Source organism: Rhagoletis zephyria, unplaced genomic scaffold (assembly GCF_001687245.7).
Source record: "Rhagoletis zephyria isolate East Lansing unplaced genomic scaffold, Rhagoletis_zephyria_1.1 Rzeph_scaffold_00683, whole genome shotgun sequence".
Lineage (NCBI taxonomy): Eukaryota > Metazoa > Arthropoda > Insecta > Diptera > Tephritidae > Rhagoletis > Rhagoletis zephyria.
The window spans coordinates 173,655-197,845 of NW_016157767.1; the positions used below are offsets into that span (position 1 = coordinate 173,655).

Below are 24,191 nucleotides of genomic sequence, written 5' to 3' on the forward strand. Positions count from 1 at the left end.
CCAATTAACGCTCAATAGGGGTTTCATGTCTCAGATGTAAGCCAAAAAGGGTTCGTTAATAAACACTAATACCAACTACAAACAAATTTATTTGAACACTATTTAAGGCTTAATCAATTACACGTACTACAAATTACTCAGATATTTTATTTTTACAATGAGTCGTCAGTTGAGCGATTGAATTTGTTTACGTGGAAACGAACTTAATGCATATTTTTTAAGTAATGGCATGGCTTTTTTTTCAAGGACTAAATTTGTAATCGAAATATTTGTCATTTAAGAAAGTCAATGCCGGGAGCTGAGAGTGCTATCATTTCTTCTAATTGCTCATCAGCTTGGAGTTAAATTGTAATTCTGGTCGAAGGTAGGCAACTTATGATTTATGCCATTACCCCAAGCTAATATTTTTCGGAGCATTTGAAAAGAAATCAGCCTCCGAACCGAACCAAGTTTGCATTATAAACCCTCTCTGAATTCGGTATTGCACGCCAAACTATTTGTGTACACAAATAAATACAAACATTCGACCTCGAATCTCCGTTCATCTTCCGGCTGTGTATTGAGTTTACTGGAATAATCTGTGCTTGAGGTAGAAATTTACGTCACTTATTTTCCAATGGAAACTAAGAAATATTTACAACTTTTGTCCTGTGTTTAGTGCGGAATTAAAGAAGACTTTCGGGAGCGCGTGTCAACTAAAATTTCGGAAACGTAGAGGGAAATCACCCCGGTGGTTGGCTGAGATGACTCTTTAATAGCGCCCGTAGAAGTGGGCTTGTATTCTGACTGGCCACTGTATAAAGTCGAACTAGGGATATACACTTTCCTTCACAGCAGCTATCGGTCGTATTGGTTATTAGTTTGTTGGGTGCAATATTATTTTGACCACAAATCAAATCGCGAAATGGCTAACCATTAACTAGACAATTAACTACATACGTATGTACATAAATATGTATAGTGAAGCAAATGAATGAAATTTTACCATTTTGCGCATATTTCTTTGTAAAAATCGGCCATAAAAAATGGCTTTAAAAACAATTTAACGTTTTTTTTTTTCTTTTTTTACTGAGAATCTTAAATAAATCCTCTTGAAATGTATTGTTCGTAGAAAAAAAATATTTAATCTCCAATTGTATTTAATATTTCAGCAGCACCGTAGCTAATCCGCAAATAGTCGAAATCCAAGCGCACATTTTTTCAGCACAATCAGGTCATCAGCAAGCAGCCACAGTCAAAAGAGCTCGCAATAAAATCACCATAGAAACAACATTGCACATGTATTGTAAAATTTCCATTCTCTAACAGATTGCCGACTTTGAATAGGCCAATTAATTGGCTTTATCGAATGACACATCAAGCACCATACATAAGATATATCTAGTATATATGTGTGTATGTGAAAATTTACGCTAGATATCACAACCGTAGGGAAATTCACTGGTTCTCAATGCATTCTCATCCCATCACTTTGGTAAGTGGTTCACGATTATTAAAGCTTCATAAAATATTTGCCACTCACAGCAAATATAAATTTGCCTCTGGGCTTTAAATAGCAATAAAGATTAAAGCGGTATATGAAAACCATGAACCTATTTCAAGAAATCTAAAATTCATTAGGAATATGACAACTAGTAAGCCCGCATGGCGTTAAAACGCCCAAGATGGAATTTCAAAAACCTTCAAACTATTCCAAATATTTCTTCGAAACTTGTGCAGCCGTTTCGCATAGTAGGTTTTTATTATTACCAAATTTTTAATCACCCGATAAAAAGTTTCTAATTTCAAAAGGCAAGACCTTTATTTGCAGGTTATACAATTTATTTTCGAGTAAACTTCTACAAAGTTTAATTTGAGTTCGGAAGTGAATTGCGAAACCTAACTGAAAGCCTTTTCAAACCCATTTCGATTGATATCCATCCTTTAAAAATTCCATTAACTCATTAAATAATTTGAATTCAGAATATATTTCAGAAATAAAGCCTTTTCAACCCCAATACGAAAGACTCCCATACTTTAATATCATTAATTTGACTTTTTAAATGATTTGAATATTTGAACACTCTTAAAACACCCAAACTATATATAGTGTTTAAGCTAAAGATTTCTTAATAAATTTTAAAACACATATGGCAACCCTCCTAAATATATTTCAGACATAAAGCTTTTTCAAAATCATTTCGATGATACCCAGCTTTTAATAATTCATCCAACCTCTTAAATAATTTGAATGTCACTTTATATGCACGTGGCAACCCTTTTCAAACATTCNCTCACGGTAGCTACATATATACGTATTTACTTTGCACATACACATGCATATGTGCACAAAAATGGGCTCGTTTGGTACAAATATGTATATGGGACACTTTGTTAGGTTTTATGTAAATTTATCTGCGGCAAACTAAGCCAAAAATCAATTTCAATTAAAGTACGCCATTTTTACATTTCACTATTTTTGCAATTGTCAACAGCAAATGGCTTAAGCGGCTAAATAAAAGAGAACCACAATCGCAAAGTCGCTAAAACCATGACCACAGCTATAAATAGCCTACAGTTAGCAAGCAGAAAAAAATAAAATAAGAATAAGCCAAAATTCCAAAACAGCGAGCGTAATGCTAATAAAAAAAATTTAATGGGACCAACTCGAGCTCTTTTTCATTAACAAAAGAAAAACAAGTTCAAAATTATGATTGATTAAAAAAATTATTTTAAAAAATTCAGCGCAATATAGAGTAACAATATGGATACCAAATGAAAGAAAAAAACCCTAGAATTTAAAAAATTTAGTCTTTTAGTACACAAAAACGGATTGGTATAGGAAATTCTCTTTAATTTAATTACATATATTTTTTTAAGCTAATAAACTTAAAAGGATGAAATTCTAGGGCATGGTCGCGTGCTTATGAGCTCTTAATATATAATTTTATCAAAAATAGATTTTCACTGATATTCAAGAAAAAGTTCTAAAATGACGTTTCCAATACCTATTTGCCCTGATTACTCAAACATACCAAACCAATACAAATTTAGAGCGACAACAACGATAAAAAAAAAAACTATAAATATATCGAAAATGATAACATTTGTAGTAATGGCAACGATAACAAACGGGATACCAGTGCTAAAGGCTCCACCGATAATGCACGAATATGCCGAAATCTATATCTATGTATTTCGATAAGAATTTCGAATTCTAACCGAAGCTTTGACATCTAGTAGTAGTACTGAGTATAACTCATATTCCACTTCGTTATTCAAAAGTATTTAGTGCTTGGCAAAACTCTTTTACATATCTTACTATTCTGTTGCAACTATGCAAATTAGGTAACGCCAAAAGTTGCCACAGTACCCTACAGCCAAAGTGCCGACTAATCGCTGTTTATTCGCCTATTTCAAATTGTAATCGATTACATTTCCAATTCAAAATGCAGTATTCCATTTTATGCACATAAAATATTTGCATATTTTCACAACCGATCGAACATGAATTTGTGAGGCCATCATGCACCCTTTCGAGTAGGCAACAAATTTTCCGTGATACCTTCAATACAAATGCATTTTTTCAAAAGCTTAGCTTTTTGCAACGGCTGTTGCATTTTCAAACTCATTCTTTTATGCATAAATGCGAACGATTTTTTACTTCTATACATATACAATTTCCCCTTTCGAATGCAAATTTTCGTGTGCATTTATGTATTCATCATCATCATCATCATCAGCAACAGCAACAGCAATGTGAGAGCGATGCGATGCTAAGGGAGGCCGGCAAAATGTACTTGTATCTATGAGAAAGGGTAGTGATGTTGAAGTGGCATCAATTTTGGTGCTGCTGAATGTCCAATTTTCACAGTTTTTCACCTTTAGTTTTGGTCAAGCGACCGGTGTGGCTATATATATATATATATATCCGTAAGTTATATATATATATATATCCGTATGCATATATACAAATGTACATTTGTATATTTGTGCGATACATTCATTAATCATGCAGGCAATCAGTCATTCACTTGCTCTCCGACTGGTTCGGTCGCTTATTCGCATATGTACCTCTGGTTATACTAAAATTTGACAAACACGTGCATACATACATATATACATATATATATCTGGTCAGTTAGTCTCTGGTTTCTTCATTTCTTCTCCCTTCAAATTGTCTACGAATTTCCTGACATTCGTTTTTCTTCACTTACTACAGATACTCACCGTTGACTCCGCCGACTACAAATTGGTTTCCCGTCAAAGGTGTCACCATCGCTGATGGCTCATCGCACTGCAATCAATTCATCTGCAATGTCGAACTGGAGAAACTCAATGTCCATTCGTCCGGTTCATATCGTTGCGAGGTATCCGGTGATGCGCCCGAATTTAAATTGATCGATAAAACAGCCAATATGACAGTGGGTGGTGAGTAGACTTACATACTTACATACTATATTAAAACCAAAATAGAAAAAAAAAAACATAAGTTTCCTAGGATATTATTTACTACATGCACGTAAGATTTCAAGTAAGTGCCATTTTTGTTGTTTCAATAAAATGAAATGTAAATTATGTATCAACTTTTTGACCAATGAAATTTATATAACATAAAACTCATTTATAAGAATGTAACACACTGCAAATAAAATCTGCGTAAATATAACGAAAACTTGCGTAAATCTTACGAAATTTTTCGTCATTTTGAGCCACGAAAGTTTTCGTTGATTGTACAAAACTGTTTTCGTATATACTGCGAAAATTTGAGGCGNTGAGCCACGAAAGTTTTCGTTGATTGTACAAAACCGTTTTCGTACATACTGCGAAAATTTGAGGCATCAGAATTTTTAGTACATTTTACGAATATATTCGTACTATTTACTAACGAGTATCGTACTATTCACTGAAAAAAAAATCGTACTATTTCTTTATTTTTTTACGAAATTTTTGAAAAATGCATAGGAATAATTCGTATTTTTAACGAAATTACTTTCGTAAAATCTGCGCTTCTTTCGTATAATGTGCGATTTTGCTTTCACTCTTCACACTGTAAAAAACATTTTACGATTACAACACAACACTTTTATTTTGTTTTTATCGTTAATTTTAGGCGTTTTTTTTAACAAAACGTTTTGCGAAAACCCTATTAAATTCCTCTTACCCTATTAAATCCCAATTATCAAATTCCTTTAATTCAAGAAGAATTTGATTTTTCAAACAAGTGGCAACGCTCCTACATGTAGTTTAGAACTAAAATTCTTATCAAGAACCTTTCCGCTGATACCCATATGAGATTAAATGAATTTAAACTTGGCAGATAGCTTGCTTATAATTAGTTTTAATTTGACTTTTCGAACGGGTGGCAACTGTTTCCAAAATACTTTCAAACTACAACTTTTTTAAACCTCTTGTCACCGAATTTGATTTTTTCTAAAATGTGGCAGCCTTCCTACATGAGTATGGAATTGATTTTATATATACATACATATATGTATCTATACCAAGTTTCTGTACTCTATCAAAAATATTTCCGTTCCGTAAGTTCCGTTTTATGGGAGGTGCCACGCTATCTCGTATGGTTTTAGGAAATCTTTTCGCAAAATAGGCATCAAAAGGTGCTTATACATACATACATACATAGGACACAAACAAATTAAGAGATAAATTACAACGTTCCAGACGCCAATAAAATTTACTCAGCAACAGTTTAAGCGACCACTTATACTCTCAACAAATTTGCCTAAGTACCATTCGTGTAAATCTCTTATTTTTTTCAAATTACCTATTAGCTTTAAGTACCCTGCTACTTGAACGCTTTAATATGTTCATTTATAACAAATCGGGCATCGATTTCTAGAGGAACACAGAAAAGTCAACTCAAAGCAATCAATAAATATTTATGCGCGCGCGGCTGTCAGTGCTATGTACAAGTTTGTATGTACGTTTGTGTAGGTGCCCATTTAAGAGCAATTCTAAATTTATTACCAAATCAAAATACTTACATACTTATATACATACCATGAGAAACAGTGGAAAAAAAAAGAAAAAAAGAAGATGGCGCCAAATCAAATCAACCAACAGGAAAAACGCGTATTGACTTTAATTTATGATATTGGTTCGATTGTTGTTGTAATTGTTGCTATTATGTAAAAAAAGCGGCCACACAAATAAATCATTGATGTCACTAAGGGCATAAGGACACCAACATCAGCAGTACAGGCAGCCATCAACGTACACCTACATACATACATACATACGTACAGTTGAAGCCTCATAGAAAAGTGAATGGCGAATGGCAAAAAATATTTCTTTGAATTTTTCGGCATGAAAATAATGCGTTTAATCATTATTTCAAGACAAGCTACCCATAGAATACATCGAGCTGTTGGCAACTTAAATAGCACTTTTGAAATTTTTCTCGGAATTTTACAATAAATTCTAGATTTGGTGGTGTGAATACAATCTAAGGAGGGTGACATGTCACCACGATGTTGAGCATTCAAATATGGTAGAAATTGTGATAATAAAACTAGCAGAAGAGAACTATAAATCTGTCGAGTTTGAGAAAATCGTGTTGTCAAAGCAACCACAAATTTTTTTTTACATATGTACATTAGACTGAAAAATGTTGCACTTTTTGCGCCGGGATTACAAAATATATTATATTTGAAGACGTCCACCAAAATATTTCGGAAAAATATTAAGATTTACGTGAAGTGGACCGATCTAAAAATACCTCCAACATGTGAGTTTTTTATGAATAGAAAAAAGTTTCTTAAAGAAATTTTGGAAAAAAATCCCCACAGATGAAAACACAGATTACGCTTTAAAAACCTGCATAAAAATATTTAAAAATCTTTCAACAAGAGTGGGAAAAGGCCTTTCTACTGATACCACACAAGTCTAAATAGGCATAGTTTAAGTTAAGTTATTCAAGTTTTGTTTATGCCAATCTCTGAAAAAAGTTAAAAAAACAGCATCAAAAATCCCTTTATTACGATTCCGTACAAAATTTTTAACATTTTTTTTTTTATATTTTTATGCGAATTTTTTAAGCCTAAACGATTTTGCCATTTGAGGGAATTTTTCCAAAAAAAAAAACTTAAAGAAAATATTTTTATTCATGAAAAACTCCATTTTTGGAAGCATTTTCAAATTGGTCCAGCTCACGTAAATCTTAATATTTTTTCCGAAATATTTTGTTGGAAGTCTTAAAATAAAATAGATTTTATAATTGCAATGGAAACACAGTATCTACCGATTTTTTTTTTTATGGGCAGTGATGCATTCTAATGTACATAAATAAATATAAAAGATCGTAAATAACAAAGAATTTAAACACCACTTTTTGATTGGCTATGCTACCTTTTATTGATTTACAAGACCTCACATCGTTTTTAGCACATACATATATTAAAACATAGCGGTGACGATGCACAATTACTAGGCGACAGCGCACAATGTGACTAAAGCGGCCAAAAGTAGTACAAACGGATTAGCGAATTCTGAAAAAGCAATTACACAGATTTATAGCAAAATGTCCAACTAATCCAAACCGAAAAGAATTTTTGATAAAAATGTATATTTTTTTGTGATGGGACGAGCTTAAAGTAGATACAATGCAAAAAAATTAATTTGCAAGAAAAAATAATTTTTTTAATTTTTCTACTTGTACGCATATATCTAAGGACTTTGATAATTCATGCTACTTATTAAATAATTTGAATATAATTTTTTAAACAGATGGCAACCCTCTTCCAACAATCCAAATGATCAAACTAAAATTTCTTTAAATTTTTTCGTTCCTTTGCATACTCCCGTATTTTTATGCTTCATATAATTTTTGTATTAGTTATTTAAATTAGACCTTTCAAACAGGTGGCAGCCCTCTTCAAAAGAATTTTCGAGCTAAACCCTTATAAACTCTTCTTCGTCTGGCATTGCGATAGATACTTTAATTAACTGATGAATTAAATTGAATTCGATTTTTTAAGCATGTGGCAACCCCGCTAAATATAGTTGAGAAATGAAGATCTTTCAAACCCCCCTTCGATTGATACCCATATTTTAATAATTCATTAAACTTATTAAATAATTTTAATTCAAACTTTGAAGCAGGTCGTAACCCTCCCCCAGCACCTCAAAAAGTTTCTTAGTGTTCAAATAAAAAAAGATTTCTTAACACTCTTTCGTTTGACATCCATATTTTGACATTTCATATAACTTTTATATAACTAAATGCGACATTTGCAGCAGGTGGCAACCCTTTTCAAAATATTTGCAAACTATTACTTTCTGAAACCTCTTTTCTTTGGCACCCATATGGTGATACATATTACTTACCTTACCTTATGTGCTTTTTTAAACAGGTGGTAACTCTGCTATAGTTCAACTGCTTTTGGCTGCAGCTTATATGGAGACCTCGCACTGTGCAGCGCTTAGGTATGCGATTTCCTTAGCAATTCTCGGCAACTGCTTTTTGTTCACTTTCCATCACTTTCTCAGCGGCGCGTACGTGACATCATAAGCACAGCATGTGATTCAGGAAATCCCAATTCAGATTATAAATTGATTCATACAAAAAGGCAATTGAGCCAAATTTCTGGTTCACCTTCTCTTTCTTCTCACAGAATAGATATTACGCGCAAATACTCAAAAGACCCTGCGCGCATTACTAACCTGCGACGAGGTAAATAATAACTACAGGGAAACACAAAAAACTCAAACAAATTGCAAGGCTAAAAATTAGATTTTTCCGTACTTGTGCGGGCTACTTTTAAACCATTTAAAAAAGGAGTCTAAGGGTTCTTGAAAGCAATAAAGGTTTTCTGAATTTTATACACAATACAATATACAATGTACTGCTTTCTTTTGAAAATTTTGTTAATTTGACATTCAGTTACTATTTAAACAGACAACAAAGTTCTGCTAAGAAAAGATAATAAATTTATTCTTTTTTGTATAAGATCCAGAGCCAGTTTATTTCCATACGTGGTAACTATCTAAATTTATTACTCAACACTCAAAACGCCGCATGCCAACTAGCGAATTTATTGGGTGTCATTACTCATACAAATGGATGCTGCGTGCCGGCGTTTATTTTACAAAAATCTTTCTTTTTTTCTTTTTGGCCGAGCAGAGGTTGAACTCGATAGGGGAGCACTTCCAAAAATGGCTCCAACTTCTTATTTAGTACGATTTTTTATACGTTCATACAAATGTGCATAAAAGCCGCTGGAGTTGTGCTTACCCAACTGTCAATGATAAATGATTACGCCTGCGGGATGCCACTTGTTCCGGCGCTGTCTTTTCAACTAACTTACCATTTATTAGATAGCAAATGGGATCATATGTAGCTGACTTTCTGTTAAGTTTACTGCACGAATGTCACTTGCCAACATTCAGTTATATACATATGTAAGGACTGTTTAATAAATACCTAGGTGTGTTTGTGTGTATGTGTATGAATATTAAATTTTTTGGAAAAATCATTAGAAAATAAAGTGCGAAAAAATTAAAAAATACTGCATTATGAAATAAATAAGCGCTTACATCGTGATTGCCCACCTCTCGTTCCAATATTTGTTGTGGACTTATTCGTAAAATATGTTTATGCAGCGCAGGGCCGGCGCAGTATTTCTCTTTAGGAGGGGTTGTATGTAAAGTCATTCGTAACAACCAAGAACATCATTGTTTAAGTTAGAGTATTCAGCATATTTATTGTATTTTATTGTGAATATAATTTAGCAAAAGTCACATGCAATTCACCGAGGTATAGATAAAAATTATTCTAATACTGAGTCAAGGTTTGTTTCACACGAGCCCGCGTGATTCAGCCCAGAAAGCGTTCCTTACGCTAGAAAAATGGGTAATAGAGAGCGAATACCTTCCACTTTTGGATCGTAAACGTCTTCTTCTTCGTGCCCGAAACAGCCCAGACTTTTTTTCCCTGACAGAAATGTGCAAGTAGTCAATTTAAATAACAGCTGTTGTTTGCTTACATCCGCAAGCAAATTTTGTAAAATAGCACTAAGTTTCAGAAATGTAGGAATTTGATAATTTTATTAGCCTAATGAGATAAATACACATAAAATCCTTGTTAAGAACTGATTTGTTGAGTCTGGGCACGAAATGTGTTTTTTCTTTTTATTTTTAATTACTGCAAATATCGAAGATGGAGAAACAATTTTAGTTATCATCAAACATTTTAATATAGAGACAATATTTTATTAATTACTATTTTATTAAGAACGGCAATATTTCGTGTTTTTTTTTTGCTTTGGCTGTCAAATTTCGATATATTTCCGATAAATATTAGGGTTGGAACATATTCGTTCTTCATGAGGTTATTGGCTCTCAAAATTTTGTATGGCGAATTACGTAATTCGAAGGGTTATTGGATGGCGAATGACGAATGGGAGAGTGAATTACGAATCGTGGAAATTTCGTATTACCTGTCATCAGTGATGTTAATTCTGGCTTTGCAATTTAATAGTAAATTCTTCTGTCAAGAGTTATACAAGGTCAGCATTAATATCGAGCCCTAACCGCCAAAATAACGTAAGCGACATTTTTTTCAAAATTTTATTTTTGATGCAGAAATGCATCTAGACGCTCTAGGAATATTTCTGCATCAAAAAGAAAATTTTTAAAAAAATGTCGCTTACGTTATTTTGGCGGTTAGGGCTCGATATCATCGAAGACAGTTGAATCTTGTGAAAAGTGCAGATACAGGATATTGAATATATGCCCTCGAAAAGGTGATAGAATTAAATCTAAAACTCTCGACTACTATCTCTGAAAACAGATCTTAAATATTGCAGGTCTTAAAATATATTTTAACATTATTATCTTAAACTAAATATTGGCAACAAGGGGGATTTGAACCCTCACATCTCCCTCCCTTCCTCCCCGCCGGGCCTGATGTAGCTAATTATCCAATGAAAGGACCCATATATGTAGGTATTTGGTGCAGTCTACTCGTGCCACTCCTAGGTGACTACTGCTTTACCTAAATAACAAATCGGCGATCTTATGTCTACCCAATCGGATAGTTAATCAAAGAATGTTATAGATATATTCCGAAGAAAACTATATTACCGCGAGCTAGAGGTCCTTTGACCAATACACTGCATGCTGGCACGATTTTAAGAGTCATGTAAGATTCTAAGCGGATCATAGCAAAAACGACCGCCAACTGTTTAAGTAACGATGTAGATGGCTGTAGGTTACTCTAAACTCGTTAAAAAAAAATACCTAAACAGCGCCCGAATCAGGGCATCCGTGATCGAATCAAATTTTATACGAAATTTCTTTTAGAGCATTCGATAGTGAGTTCGCGTTCTACGCGACGACGCCAGATTAGATCTATTCTAAGAGGTGCTTCCTCTTCTTTTATGTCAAATTCCTACATATGATATAATGTCGCTGCCGCGTTCAAAAAAATCATTTCGCCATCGACAAAACGTTTAGATATTGAAGATTTGAATAAGCACTCAAAGTTCAAAATTCATAAAATTCGTGGCACAGAAACGCTTAAAAGTCCCACAAGAAAATTGTTGGCAATCGTACAATTTCGAGAGAAAAAAAAATTACCCAAAAGCTTTATACAAATTTTAGTACAAATTTAAATAACAACAAACCAAACCACAAATTACCTGTTCGAAATTATGTCAAAAGCACAATGGGTGCCAAAATATGGGTGAACAAAGAATTAAGAGTAAAGCGTCAACTGTGCAGACCAATGGACGCTTAACCTCTCAGTAGACCGGAGTGTATGCAAACAAGAGAATCTTGTTGATAAAACAATTACGCATACATACAAGCACATGTACTCGACCAAAATGATGTATGTAAATGTAAAGCTGCATTGCACATTAGACTGGTTCAAAAAAATTTACTTGTGAAATATTTTTGGAGCAGTGAATAAAGACGCCTGTGAAAAGGGCAGCCCTTGAAGTAAGGTTTAGAGGTCGCGAGTCACTATTTTCCATATTAATAACACAGGAAAAAAATTGTTTCGCTTTTGATATTTTAAGACTCGTTTTTATGTCAAGGTATCTGAATGAGCATTATATATATATTTATATTGAGAGGAAATCAAAGGCTGTAAAAAAGTTATTCAGGATGAAAGTCGAGCAAATAAAAAAATTTACATTTTTTTTTTACTTTTCGGCACAATGTTAAAACTTATCACTACATAATTATCGAGACACTCTCCTTGCAATATTTTTGTTTTTTATTAAAGTGTGTATCGAGACCCACATTGTGATAAGTTTCGGGAATTAGTACTTCCTTATTTAATATAAATTACATTATCATAAAAATATAGTTTATTCCTTAAAAAACCGTACAATATAAAGCTTCAAAGTTTGTGCAATATTTATAAAACATTCCACAAAATTTCGAGAAAATTAAAGCTTTTTAAATATATTTCTAGGAAAAATCATGAATATGCAGTTTTTTAGTACATTCAATTCTAATGTAACATAGTGCAAGTTAAAAGCGGTAACACTTACCGTTGATTTTTGGCAATTTTCGTCATGACAGTGTCCGTAATTTTCTTCCATATAATAAAAAAAATATATTAAACAACGTTAAAGTTGATAATTTAATAATTTATTTTAAATTATATTTTTTCAACCAGTTTTTTGAACCAATCTAATACACATACATACATATGAAAACTTTTTAATTGGTTCGATTCGATGTCAAGCACGCAGCTGGCAAGTCAACTGGCTTACTCAGGAAGCATGGTGGTGTAGTTCAAGTTCAAAATCGATTTGAATCTCAGAAATTGTGGCACACCACTTCAAACTCAACCGCCTCGAATCCCAAATTTGTGTAGTTCATTTTTTTTTTTTGACGATTTTCCTTCAGTTTTGTTTTCTATGCTCTTGGCAGTGAAAACAATGCAATTAACTTGAACAAATAAACAAGGCAGGCAACAAACTAAGCAAGAAAACCGACATACACACTCCTGTCCATCAGCCAGTTAATAGCAAAAGGGCGAGTGGGAAGCCACCTGAAATTTGGGAAATGTAAACAAACTCAGTTATGCACTTCAAACCAGCAGCCGGTGGCAGATTAAAGAGCCAATCAAAACGACATAGATAGACAGCCAACTATGGACGCAGCGGTGGTAGCGGCAACCGCAAATGGCAACCCTTGTCATAAAGTTCACATTAAGAAGTCACAAGTTGACAGCAAATGAAATTGTCTGTCCTGCATGGATATATCGCAAAAGGTGGCTTAGTGCGGGGCAAATATTGATGAAGCAAGCCAGCGTTTAGTTGTGTAGGTTGTGCGCCTCAAAGTTTGCTTGTATCAGAGTCGAGGTCACAAACCGCAAACTCAGTTAATTATTGAGTCACTCATTGGCTCGTCGGGCTCTTTGCTGCAGTGTGGTAGCAGGTAATTTTGAGAATATGGAAGCCAGGGCTATCAAACTTAGCAGAGGAAATCATAAATATGCACAAATTGTAGCACAGGAAATTGCTGATAGCTGAAAATCAAACCAAATGCAAAAACGTCTAGAATTTTTCTTCCGGCAGGAGTGCAAAGACATTTTAGTCCACACATAACCACTGATGGAGGTAAATAAAGGTAAAATGATAAGCAGGCATGTCATTCATGCTTTCTACAAAAAGAAAAGGTGAACCGAGAAAACATAAAAACAACAAATAAAACTTAGCTTTCAAAAAATTTTCACGCTTTGCTTCTTCTTTGCTTAATCAGTGAAGTTTCTGAAAGCCAAAGAATTTAAAGCTTGTTTGGTTGCTAAAAGACACGTGCTCCTAAGTACTGGACGCAGAGTTTGTTCGTCCACCCATTTATTGTCATCAGCTTTTTCAGTATTTTTCATTGCCAAACTTTTCCTATACCATTTATATACTGAGAAAATCTGTGTGCAGAAATGTAGTCTTAGCTGTGGCCTACAGAACTTTTCACCTGGCATTTAAACCGTTCCATGCCACCAGCTGCCTGTGGTGGTGTCCGCATTTGTTGTCGCTTTGGCATGAAACTCTTGCCGCAGTGGAATATAAAGCTTCCTGTATAGCTGGCGATGACTTGAAAGTGCCAGAGCTGAAGTGCAAGCTGTAAGAATTTAAACTTCAAGGTAAGTCAACAAGTGTAAATAAGCACGAAGCCAGATTGTTAGAGACTTAAAAAGGCAAAATCCCAAAGAGTTGGGACAAAAAAGGAAGATAGTGTAAATTAGATTTATGGGAATAAAACACACAGTATTTTTTAATACCAAATTTCAAGAGAACATTCGACAACTCTGTTCAATTAAATTTAGCGTAAATATGTTATCAACACTGGCAGAACTGACTGCACTTTGACCAGCTGCATACAGCCACATAGAGCTTCAATTGCAAAAATGCAGTTAGCCTCTTTCATTTTGCAAGACGACACCTAAAACCAGCGATATACCGGTCGAGCTGTTGAGAGTTGGTGGTGTCTTAAAATTATCCTTAACTGGTCTAGAAATGGTCTCAAGCTACATAGACCCGAAAAAGTCCTGCGTTCGTCCCGAACAGCAGAAGGACTCCAACATGCACTGTTGCGCACGCGCACCTTGCAACATGCCAGATCTAATAAAATGCCCCCATACTGCCAGATTTGGCTTATTCCACATAACATCTGTGACTTTTCCATGTTGTATACTTTGAGGCCACACAGCTTTCCCTTTAGAGGATTTTGGCGACGAACGCTTTTTGTAGCGATCGTCAGAACTCCACTGCGGAACAATTAATTAGATTTGTTTACATTTATACTCGAACAGTCGATTAGGTTTCCTAATCGGCGCCCTAAAAACTTTATTTTATAGTTGGTTTCGTTTTCGAAATGGATGCGTGTCCTTGTTCAACAGAAAAGCAATTTACATACATAGACTGAAATGGAATATCTTAAAGACAGTTTCACGAAAGAAATTTAAGTGAGAAATTATTTTTTTCTGTAAGGTTCTATATTAAATTCAATTAAAAAAATTAAATTTTCATTAAATTGCTTTCATGAAACTGGCTTCGAAGGTATTTCGACAGGTGGTGATTTGAGATTTACCACTGCTCAACTCAATCCTGGTGTCTCCGAATGAAGATTTAACGCATAATAATATTGGCAAATCACATCCATTAGGCCAATCGTAACACAAAAGAGTTCCATATACTCAATGGTTCAATAGGTCGATTTAGTCTGACATTCAAGGCACCTTTTCTTACTTGTCGATTTTTAGTAATAACTCGACCTCAGCACCACCTGGCAGCTCTTTTTTGCAATTGGACTGTCTTTACCGTTTCCAATACATTGTTTTGAATATTCGCCAAATCGGATCATAAAATCGATTTTTAGTAATAACTCAAATCAAGGGCTAACTGACAGATTAAATTGTGAAACTAATGGCGTTTTCGGTCCTACCGAAAAAGGTTGCCTTCTCTTTGCCGTCTACGCACAAGTACTAAGAAGAGGGCAATGAGAAGGCAACACTTTTTGTAGAAACGAAAACGCCATAAACTATCTAGAGACCCACTCAAACACACATACAAAACTTTGTTAAAATTCCTCCAGCCATTTAAGATTTCACTCACAAATATACCTACAGAAGAATTATATATACATACATATTCAAAGATAAACAAAAGTCCGTACGTTTGTACTTCGCCACGCCCTCTTTTGAAAGAGCCCATTTTTCGCAATGTGTATGGGATTGATTTAATATATCTCCATACGAAGTGTTCCAGTACTGTACCATGACCACTTCCAGAGATATGCAGTATGAAATTCGGCTTGTAGGGTAGGTGCCCCGCCTCTTTTCCAATAGCTCCAATTTTTCTGAAAGAGCATTGATTTTATATATCTCCACACCAAGTTTCAGTACTCTACCATAACATTTCCAGAGATAGGTATGAAAAATACGGCTTGTATAGGAGGTGGCACGCCCCTTTTCAAATAACTCCAGTTTTTCTCCATGAGTATGCGATCGACTTCATATGCGCCAATACCAAGTTCCAAAACTCTACCATGAACATTTCCAGAGATATGAAGTATGAAAAATTTGGTTTGGATGGGGGGTTCCACGCCTCTTATATAGATCGAGATGTTTGTTAGCCGATAACCAGCAGGGGTCAGAAATTTCAATCGAGTCAGCCGTACTCAAACTTTGGGATATACATGGCGGCTTTTAATATTGCGCTCACTTACGTAAAAAAAAAACATAGCAGCAGGTTTTTTATGCGTAATTATATACATACTTAATGTATAAATATGCATATATAAATGTATTGCTGTTAAAGCAATGTTAGTTGCTCCTTGTGGCAACATAAACGACCCTACATACATAATTGCCTACATTATTTCTCCAAGAACTGCACATACATATTTGTTTTTTTTTTTAAACATAAGAATCAGCATTAACGTTAACATTAGCACGTATGTATGTGGCAATGCTAAGAGCCTCCAGGTGCTAAATGTATATGTATACACATAACCCTTGCTTTGCGCTGTATTCCGTACGAATTAACAGCAGAGGGTGCTGTCATCTGTGATTTGCAGGTGAGCAGCGCTGTTGGTAGGCATGTATGTATGTTAGATTCTATAGGATTTTTAAAGTCCTGCAGTTCCAATTTTAAGAAGTGTTTAAACTTTTCTTTCCCTAAGACAATGAGAAGCCCATCCAGAACCTATAACTGAAATTTCAAAAAAAAATCGGTGCAGCCGATCTCGAAATTTACGAACAGAAAAAAACGGCTTTCAAAATACATATACGTCTCACAGCAGCCAACTGGTTATTTCGCAATAGCACGCGGCACCAGTGTTGCCGCGAAACTTTTTTAGCGGTAGCTAAATTCAGGCTAAAAAAGGCCTAAAAAAGAGCTAAAAATCGTCGTTGTGGCTAAAAATGGTAGCTAAATTTTTTTACCTACATATAAATATATAAGTATACGCGCAAACATTTTCTATAAGTAATGATATAGAAAAACAATGAACTCTGGAAAGAATTAATATTTTATTCAACAAAAAAACTTGTTGTGTAACACATAAAGCATATTAAGGGCCGCCAACTTACGTATTTTAAAGTATAGTTAAATCGTTAATGGATAAGATAACGGCCCAGAAACGTAAAAAACATACATATACATATGTATGTACAGTTTATAAATTAATTTCTTACATAAACAAAAAAATGAGATCACATTAAGAATATATCAGTACTAGAATCATATCTATATACAGTGTCGGACAATACTAAATAACTTAAATAATCTCAAACTATGCTTCGAAAAATATCCATTTGTAAAAGAAATTTTTAAAATGTTATGTTATAATTTACAAAGAATTAAAATGTCGGTGCTTTATTATTGTCCGACGCTGTATGTATCAAACAAACAAAAGAGTATTCATTTAATGAACTCATAGTAAAATAATTTAATCTATAAACATTTTTTTTAACACATTAAATATCTATATCTATATCAATACTATCATCGCTAAGCGATTCTTCGTCGTTACAATTTTGTTCATTTCTCATTAACCTGACGATATCATCTGTAATTTCAAAATCATGACAACATTTCTGTACATTTTTTAAGCCATATCTTACAGTTAATAAAGCGTTTAACATTGCAAAATTCATTTTATTTCTGTGCTTATTTTTAACGAAATTTATTATAGAAAACGTCCTTTCAACTTCTGCGTTACTTAAAGGTAAAAGAAGCAACCGATAAACAAACTTTTTCCACCACTTAAGCTAGCGACACAATGAACAGTTTATTTGCCTTAAAGGAAAGCCGTTCGCTTTATAAGCGAAGAGTTAAATTCATGAAAATCATATACAAAATTTTAATGTCAATGATGAATAAATTTTGAAAAGGGCTAAAAAAAGGGCTAGGGGCAATTTCAAATTTTTGTGGCCAAAAAAAGAATTTGGTAGCCAAATTTAGCCACCAAAGGGCTAAAACGGCAACACTGCGCGGCACATAATAATATCAAAAAATATTAAACTACCAGTAATTTCGTACATATATTGTAGGGATTTAAAAAACATGTTTCCGTATAGTACTATGTACTGGTCTTATTTTAATAATTTTTTTCGTTAATGGCGATATTTATTTCTATTAAGAATTTTCCTAAAATCTGGCTTGGCACGAAACTCAAATACTAGCAGTACAGTTGTAAAAAACACTTTTTTGTTTTTGCTTGATAGGTACACCACATTCATTGTATTCTCATTTAATATATGTGAACTTTCTACACACTCTCCTGAGTTGAATATGAAAATCGTTTTACGACAAGAAGACATTTTTGTTAAAATGTGTCAACTGCAGTAGTACTAACCGCACACACATACATATATACAAATACTATATGTAAATATCTTCCTTAAAAACTAACGAAACTTGGAACAAAGATCCTTTATAGTGTAAGACTTGCAAATCCATTTCTTTAGGCGTTGTTTCATTTGACTTTGCATCTAATCTCTGTAACCCATTAATGGGAAATTGAGTTTGTATGCATACACATCTACACATCTATGTATGAGTGTTTTAACATACTCGTGGCTGACAGCAAATTGTTTCATTGTCAAAAGCATCTGTACAAATATAAAGGAGATAATACTGAAAATAATCACCGAAGACCTAAGGTATGCGCTGCATGAACACCAGTCTTGCCATTTTAGCCGTTTTCCGGCTAGATTTAGCCGGTTACGATAGCAAACAGCCGGAGAAAATTCGGTTTAGCCGGCAGCCGATTTGTTAGCCGTTTTGCAAAAAAAATTAGCCGGTTTTAGCGATTTTGCTATTTGCTATTCGCCTTATTTTATTAAAATTCAAATATACAAGTTTTTATTTTTACAAATTTAGTGATCCAAAATCTATTAGAAATGGCTAGTCTTATCCGTGAGAAATTTTTTTTCTGTCGGGCTGTGTTATATAAAATTGAAAAACAATTTTTTCTAACCCGAAAAGTCTTCAGATAGTGAGCCGATTTCAATGTTTTTTTTTTTGTTTTAAAGCGAGTAACCCAATTACATATAAACTGGGACGCGCCATTTTAGCTGATTATTACAAATTTTGCTGAAATTTTGCAGAATTTTCATAATTTTTACACAAAGTCTAAAATCCATAAAAACCATATACTACAGGTTTTTGTTAAGTAATGAGCTACATATTGTAAAAAATAATAAACATTAAAAAAACTAAAGAAAAATAGGCGAAACTTGCTTCAATTTTTGTTAAGAATGTCTTAAATTTAAGTGTGAAGTTTTACACGCAACAAAATAAAAGAGCACAAATTTCGATGTGGAGCAAAACTCTCTGGGGAGACAATACCTGTGAAGAATTGCATCATGGTGCTAATATATTTTATTTTTGTTATCATTGTTGTTTCCGAGTTGGTGGCCTTCAGCCGCACTAGAAGAAATAACCTCATCAGTCCAACTCCGGTTACGCCATCCACTGTATTTTTGCGCAAAATCCACCTCCAAATTTACAATAAATGTGCATATTTCAAACCGAAATCTTTATTTTAAATTAAAGCTTAATCCCTTTGCTAGACGTATATGTAAAATTTTTATTTATTCGGTTCACGTGTTTGGACACGATAACCCAAAATCATTGTACAAATAACCGAACCGTACCTAAACTGTCTTACTTATGCATTTTTCTATAAACAAAAATTTTATAAAATGAAACTGCAATAGTTTTCATCTTTTGTGGATAATTCTTGTCACAAATACATAGTTTCGTGCTTATATTTATGTATAAAAATTTTTTAGCAGCACCACATCTTTATCAGAAAATTCCGAGAATCCAAAAATTGGTACTGTTACAAGTTGCAGGCCATCATTTTAACTCGACCTCCTTCCTGTTCCATGGATAACGGTACATCTTTTAGAGGTTAAAAAATATTTTGCGTCAGCAATTTGTCGTCGAACTGCACGTATTACGTACCCTATCCTCGGAAAAGCAAAGAAAGAGAAGAACTTTATTTTCGAATCTTTACTCAGGTGTACCGAATTCTGACAGTTTGGAAACGCGCAACACTTTTAGTATTTTCATCCAACTTCACTAACTTATTTTTTTTTTACTTTTACAAGAATCAAAATTGTGTCTACTAGTGAATCTGGTGGCATGATTTTAGTTAAATGTCATAAACTTGTTAAAAGTTCGGCAACAACAACGAATGTTAATGTATTAAACTACCTTCTGTGTTTGTATCATGGCGTTTTATTTTCTCGAAATAATGTTGCTCTGTTTTCCTCAGCCCTTTCACAACTTCACGTGTTCATTTCTCAATATATTGCCCTCCGCCTAAGCAAAAGTGCCATACTTTTTGCTAATATAGTCATTTTGCGGGACAAAAAGCAACCTACTGCAAATGTTACAATATTTATAAGAAGGCAAAATTGTTTAATAGAAAAGAAAATGCCATAAGTTTGTAATTTATCTCTGTTTTTATATTTAAGTAATACAAACATGAACATTTCTTTGTTAAACAAAAATAAAGTGGTGTACAGCTTAGCTAGGAATAATCTTTGTTAGCAAAAAAAATTTAATGGATTTACTAGTCCTTCTAATTGTAATTTATGTATTAAAAAAAGTTAATTCTAGTTGAAACATTTTAGCCGTTTTTAGCCGTTTTTTTTGTCCAATCTAGCCGGTCACCCCAAAAACTTCTGGCAACACTGATGAACACAAACAATCGCAAGCATAGCTAGTGAATGAGGAGAGCATATAGAAGGTGGTGCCGATGGCAACACCGCTAATCGGCTCTCAGTGAATTTGACAAAATCAGCTGTTTTGCTGACGTCACAGTCGAGATGACAGCAGTAGTGATGTGCTGAGTCAATACTTTTAAGTATTGATCGATATTCGGTACCGATTTAAAAAGTTACCAATGCTCTCGATACTCGGTACCGAAATATTTAGGTTCGAGTAAAAGCGCACATAGGCCAAAAATATGGAAAAAAACGTTTCAGGGGAGACTCGCCTATCAAAACCCAAATGTAAGAGCCAATAGACGATATTTAATACGTGCGTAACTTTCATTTTGAGCTCCAATAATAAAAAAAATCGGATGAATTGATTTTAAACGAATTTACACTTCAATAATTTACAGTTGGTCATCATAGTAACCGGCAGCAGCCAAAGTTCTTCTGATCAAGTTTTGGTCACTGAATATACATACATACATACATATGTACATATGTATACGCTAAGTGTTTACAGTTTACTGCAAAATTTTTAAATATTTTTTTTTCTGCTCAACTTAGTGAAAGCTCCTTTCGAAAGTAAAATTTTTCATAAAAACTAAAATAATAAAAATATACATACATATATTGTGTTAACCAAAATGTTCGTACAAAAAAGGTCAATCTTATCAAAGTGTCATAAATTTTACTTAGATAAATTTCATTGTTTCATATTTTGCGCTCGAATGCAAGTGCAAAATTTGTACGGTTTTGTTGCTTTTGTGTTGCGAAATCCATTTTAATCCATATGAAAATATTTCCAAAATCTCATGTATGCAGATTTTCACAAATAAGTTTTTATGCGTGTATATGTTTTGGTTCATTCAAGTGCATAAGTATTAGTAAAAGCTGCGCTTATAAATGCCGGAGCATGCTTTTGGCATTGACATAAGCCACTATGACGTAAACAAATCGAGTTTTATTTTATGCACTTAATTTATGAGCAAACGAGCTTGCAAGCTATACACACACATTCACACTTACAAACACATATGCATAGCATGTATGTATGTATGTACTATGTATAAACAACTGCATTCACAAAATTCTGAATTTTATGCATTAACTAAGTGCAAATGGATATGAATATGAATTTTATATTTAATAAAAATTTATATAGATTTCTACTTAAAATTTTGTATGTGTACTTGAGTGCAGATATGTCCTATGTGCGTGCCGATGAAAATCACCACCAACGGGAGAAGCTAATAGTTTCGAACTAGCTCACTACCAGTTTGCTCTGCAGCTCAACTAGTTCATTAACTAGCCTTTTTCCACGACGGCGACTGATAAGTTTGCAGCCTGATCTACTTAATTATAATTAATAATTATTGACAAGTATGGTTTTATCTTATCTTTCTTATTACTTAATACTCGATATTAGTTGCAACTTAAATAAAACATCATAATTTTAGAAATTTTAGAAATCAGTATAAAAATCAATATAATAATCGATCTTGTTTATCGATATTATTGTCCGTAAAGTTATCGATATATTTTTCGCCACAGGCATCGATATAGTTACCATTTTTAAATTTTCTTTGACACTGCGATAGATTTCACTAGACGCGACATCGATCGTTTGTTTGGAAATTGTCAAACTGGTCAGCATCTGCATCAGTTAATACTAGTTAACAAACTAGTCAGCCTTCACTTAAGCCTACACCAGTTAATCTATTCGAATATTTACTGAGTAGTTTAGCCGTTCACTGCAGGGACCATAAGTGCTTGTTAGGGCTGACAGTTATTTATGGTTGTAGACTAAGGCTGCGTTTCACCAGATTCATTTAAGTGAAAATTACTTAAATTTTTGACTTTTTTGGTTTCGCCAATCAATTCTAATTTGTTTTTAATTTTGATTTCACCTTAAATTAAAAATTAAAACAGAATAACCACACTCAGCGATATTACAAGTTAATCAGCTGATCAATATAAACAGACCACAATTTTGTGTATCAGTTGTTTGCTTGTATAACAGCCCTGCTTTTGCAACCGCTTTTAGCACAGTGCTGCCATATTTTTACTAACATAAATAAAGAGCTTATTGAAACTGAACAATTAACTGATGAAGTTAGAATTAAATTAGTTTGGTGAAACGCAGCCTTAAAGTGCTTGCGCAACTGGCATATTCAACTCTGGCATGTGGCCCCCGGATCGCATAAAAATTGTCGAAGTTATGCAACTTTCCTTAAATACGGCCTAGAATCTATATTCTTCTCATAACATGTTCGATCTTTAAAATTGAATGAAAACTAGCCATTCAAAACTGATAAATTTACAAAACTGTACTTTCTCGCCTAAAATGACAGATGGCGACCTCTAAATGATTTTTAAAAATCCTATAAAAATAGGCAATAATATTTCACATAAAAAGGAAGGAAATTCGGGAGTAAGGTCTTAAAATTATAAAAAAAAAATTAAAAATTTCGAATTTTTTATATGAGATATAGTATGTAGATATATGTTAACATTGGAGAAATATTTCCAAATTTTTCCAGAGTTGTTATGGCTCCAAAACGATGCGGCATCATTAGCGCACACAAGGGGTGGCTTTTGGGGTTCAAACGCCCCCTAAAGCTAATAACCTCAAATACAAACTGTATCTTAAAGCTAAGAATCCAGCTCTCAAGGAAATTATAAGAAATATTTATTATAATTTCTGTTGCTTGAAAAAGCGCTTTGCTTTTGCTGTCAATTTTCATGAGGAAATGAATATACGAGCATTTTATCTGGAGAGCTGCAAACTGATTTAAGAAATTTTGGTAGAAAATTTCTTTTCATTTTCTCGTCCGTCGTTTTATATAAATTTTTCGTTTTTCTTGAGAGTTCAGTTAATTTTTTCGGTATTCGAAATATTAAAAAAATTTAGAAATCGTGAAAAATCAGCATTTTTATCGAAAGCCAAAAACCATAAATCGAAAAAAGGAACATAAAAGAGCAAAAATTCATGGAATCAATAAATTTATTTTTACTGAGTCTTTTTTAATATTTTTTATTAGGTACTTTTGAAAGTTGAGCGCATCTTGAGTTTATAGAACTTTTTATTAAAAAAAGTAGTTTTTAAGGAAAGAACACAACCGACTTCAATTCTTATATTCAAATTTAGGGGTACCGTTAATTTCTTCATGATCCAATCATCGCATCTCTAAACTAAATTACGGGCCGAACCTTGAGGTACCGTCTTTCTACAAAAAAATTATTATTGAAATCCGTTCACGTGGTCCAAAGTTACGTATTCCGGCGAATTGATAACCTCCCTTTTTTTTAAAGTCGGTTAAAAGTGTTTGAGTTCTGTTAATCTTACGTAAGTAAAGTGCAGTTTATGAATTTTAAAACGCTTATTTATTTATTACATACTGTACATAAAACTTGCATAAATATATTTTAAAGAGCGTATTATCTGAAGAAAATTTTCAGTATTTTCCGGTGATATATCTTCAGAAATATAAAACCCCCC

At 33.5% G+C, this 24,191-nt stretch overlaps 1 protein-coding gene across 1 annotated transcript in view; it reads left to right on the plus strand.

Moving 5' to 3' along the window:
- LOC108361024 (beaten path Vc) overlaps window positions 1-24,191 on the plus strand; it is a gene marked incomplete at its 3' end in the record, with an annotated part of 126,898 nt that overhangs the window by 92,949 nt on the left and 9,758 nt on the right. The window contains exon 3 of the mRNA XM_017613559.1: window positions 4,202-4,410. Coding sequence (XP_017469048.1) covers window positions 4,202-4,410 — 209 coding nt within the window. The remainder of the gene's footprint in view (window positions 1-4,201; window positions 4,411-24,191) is intronic.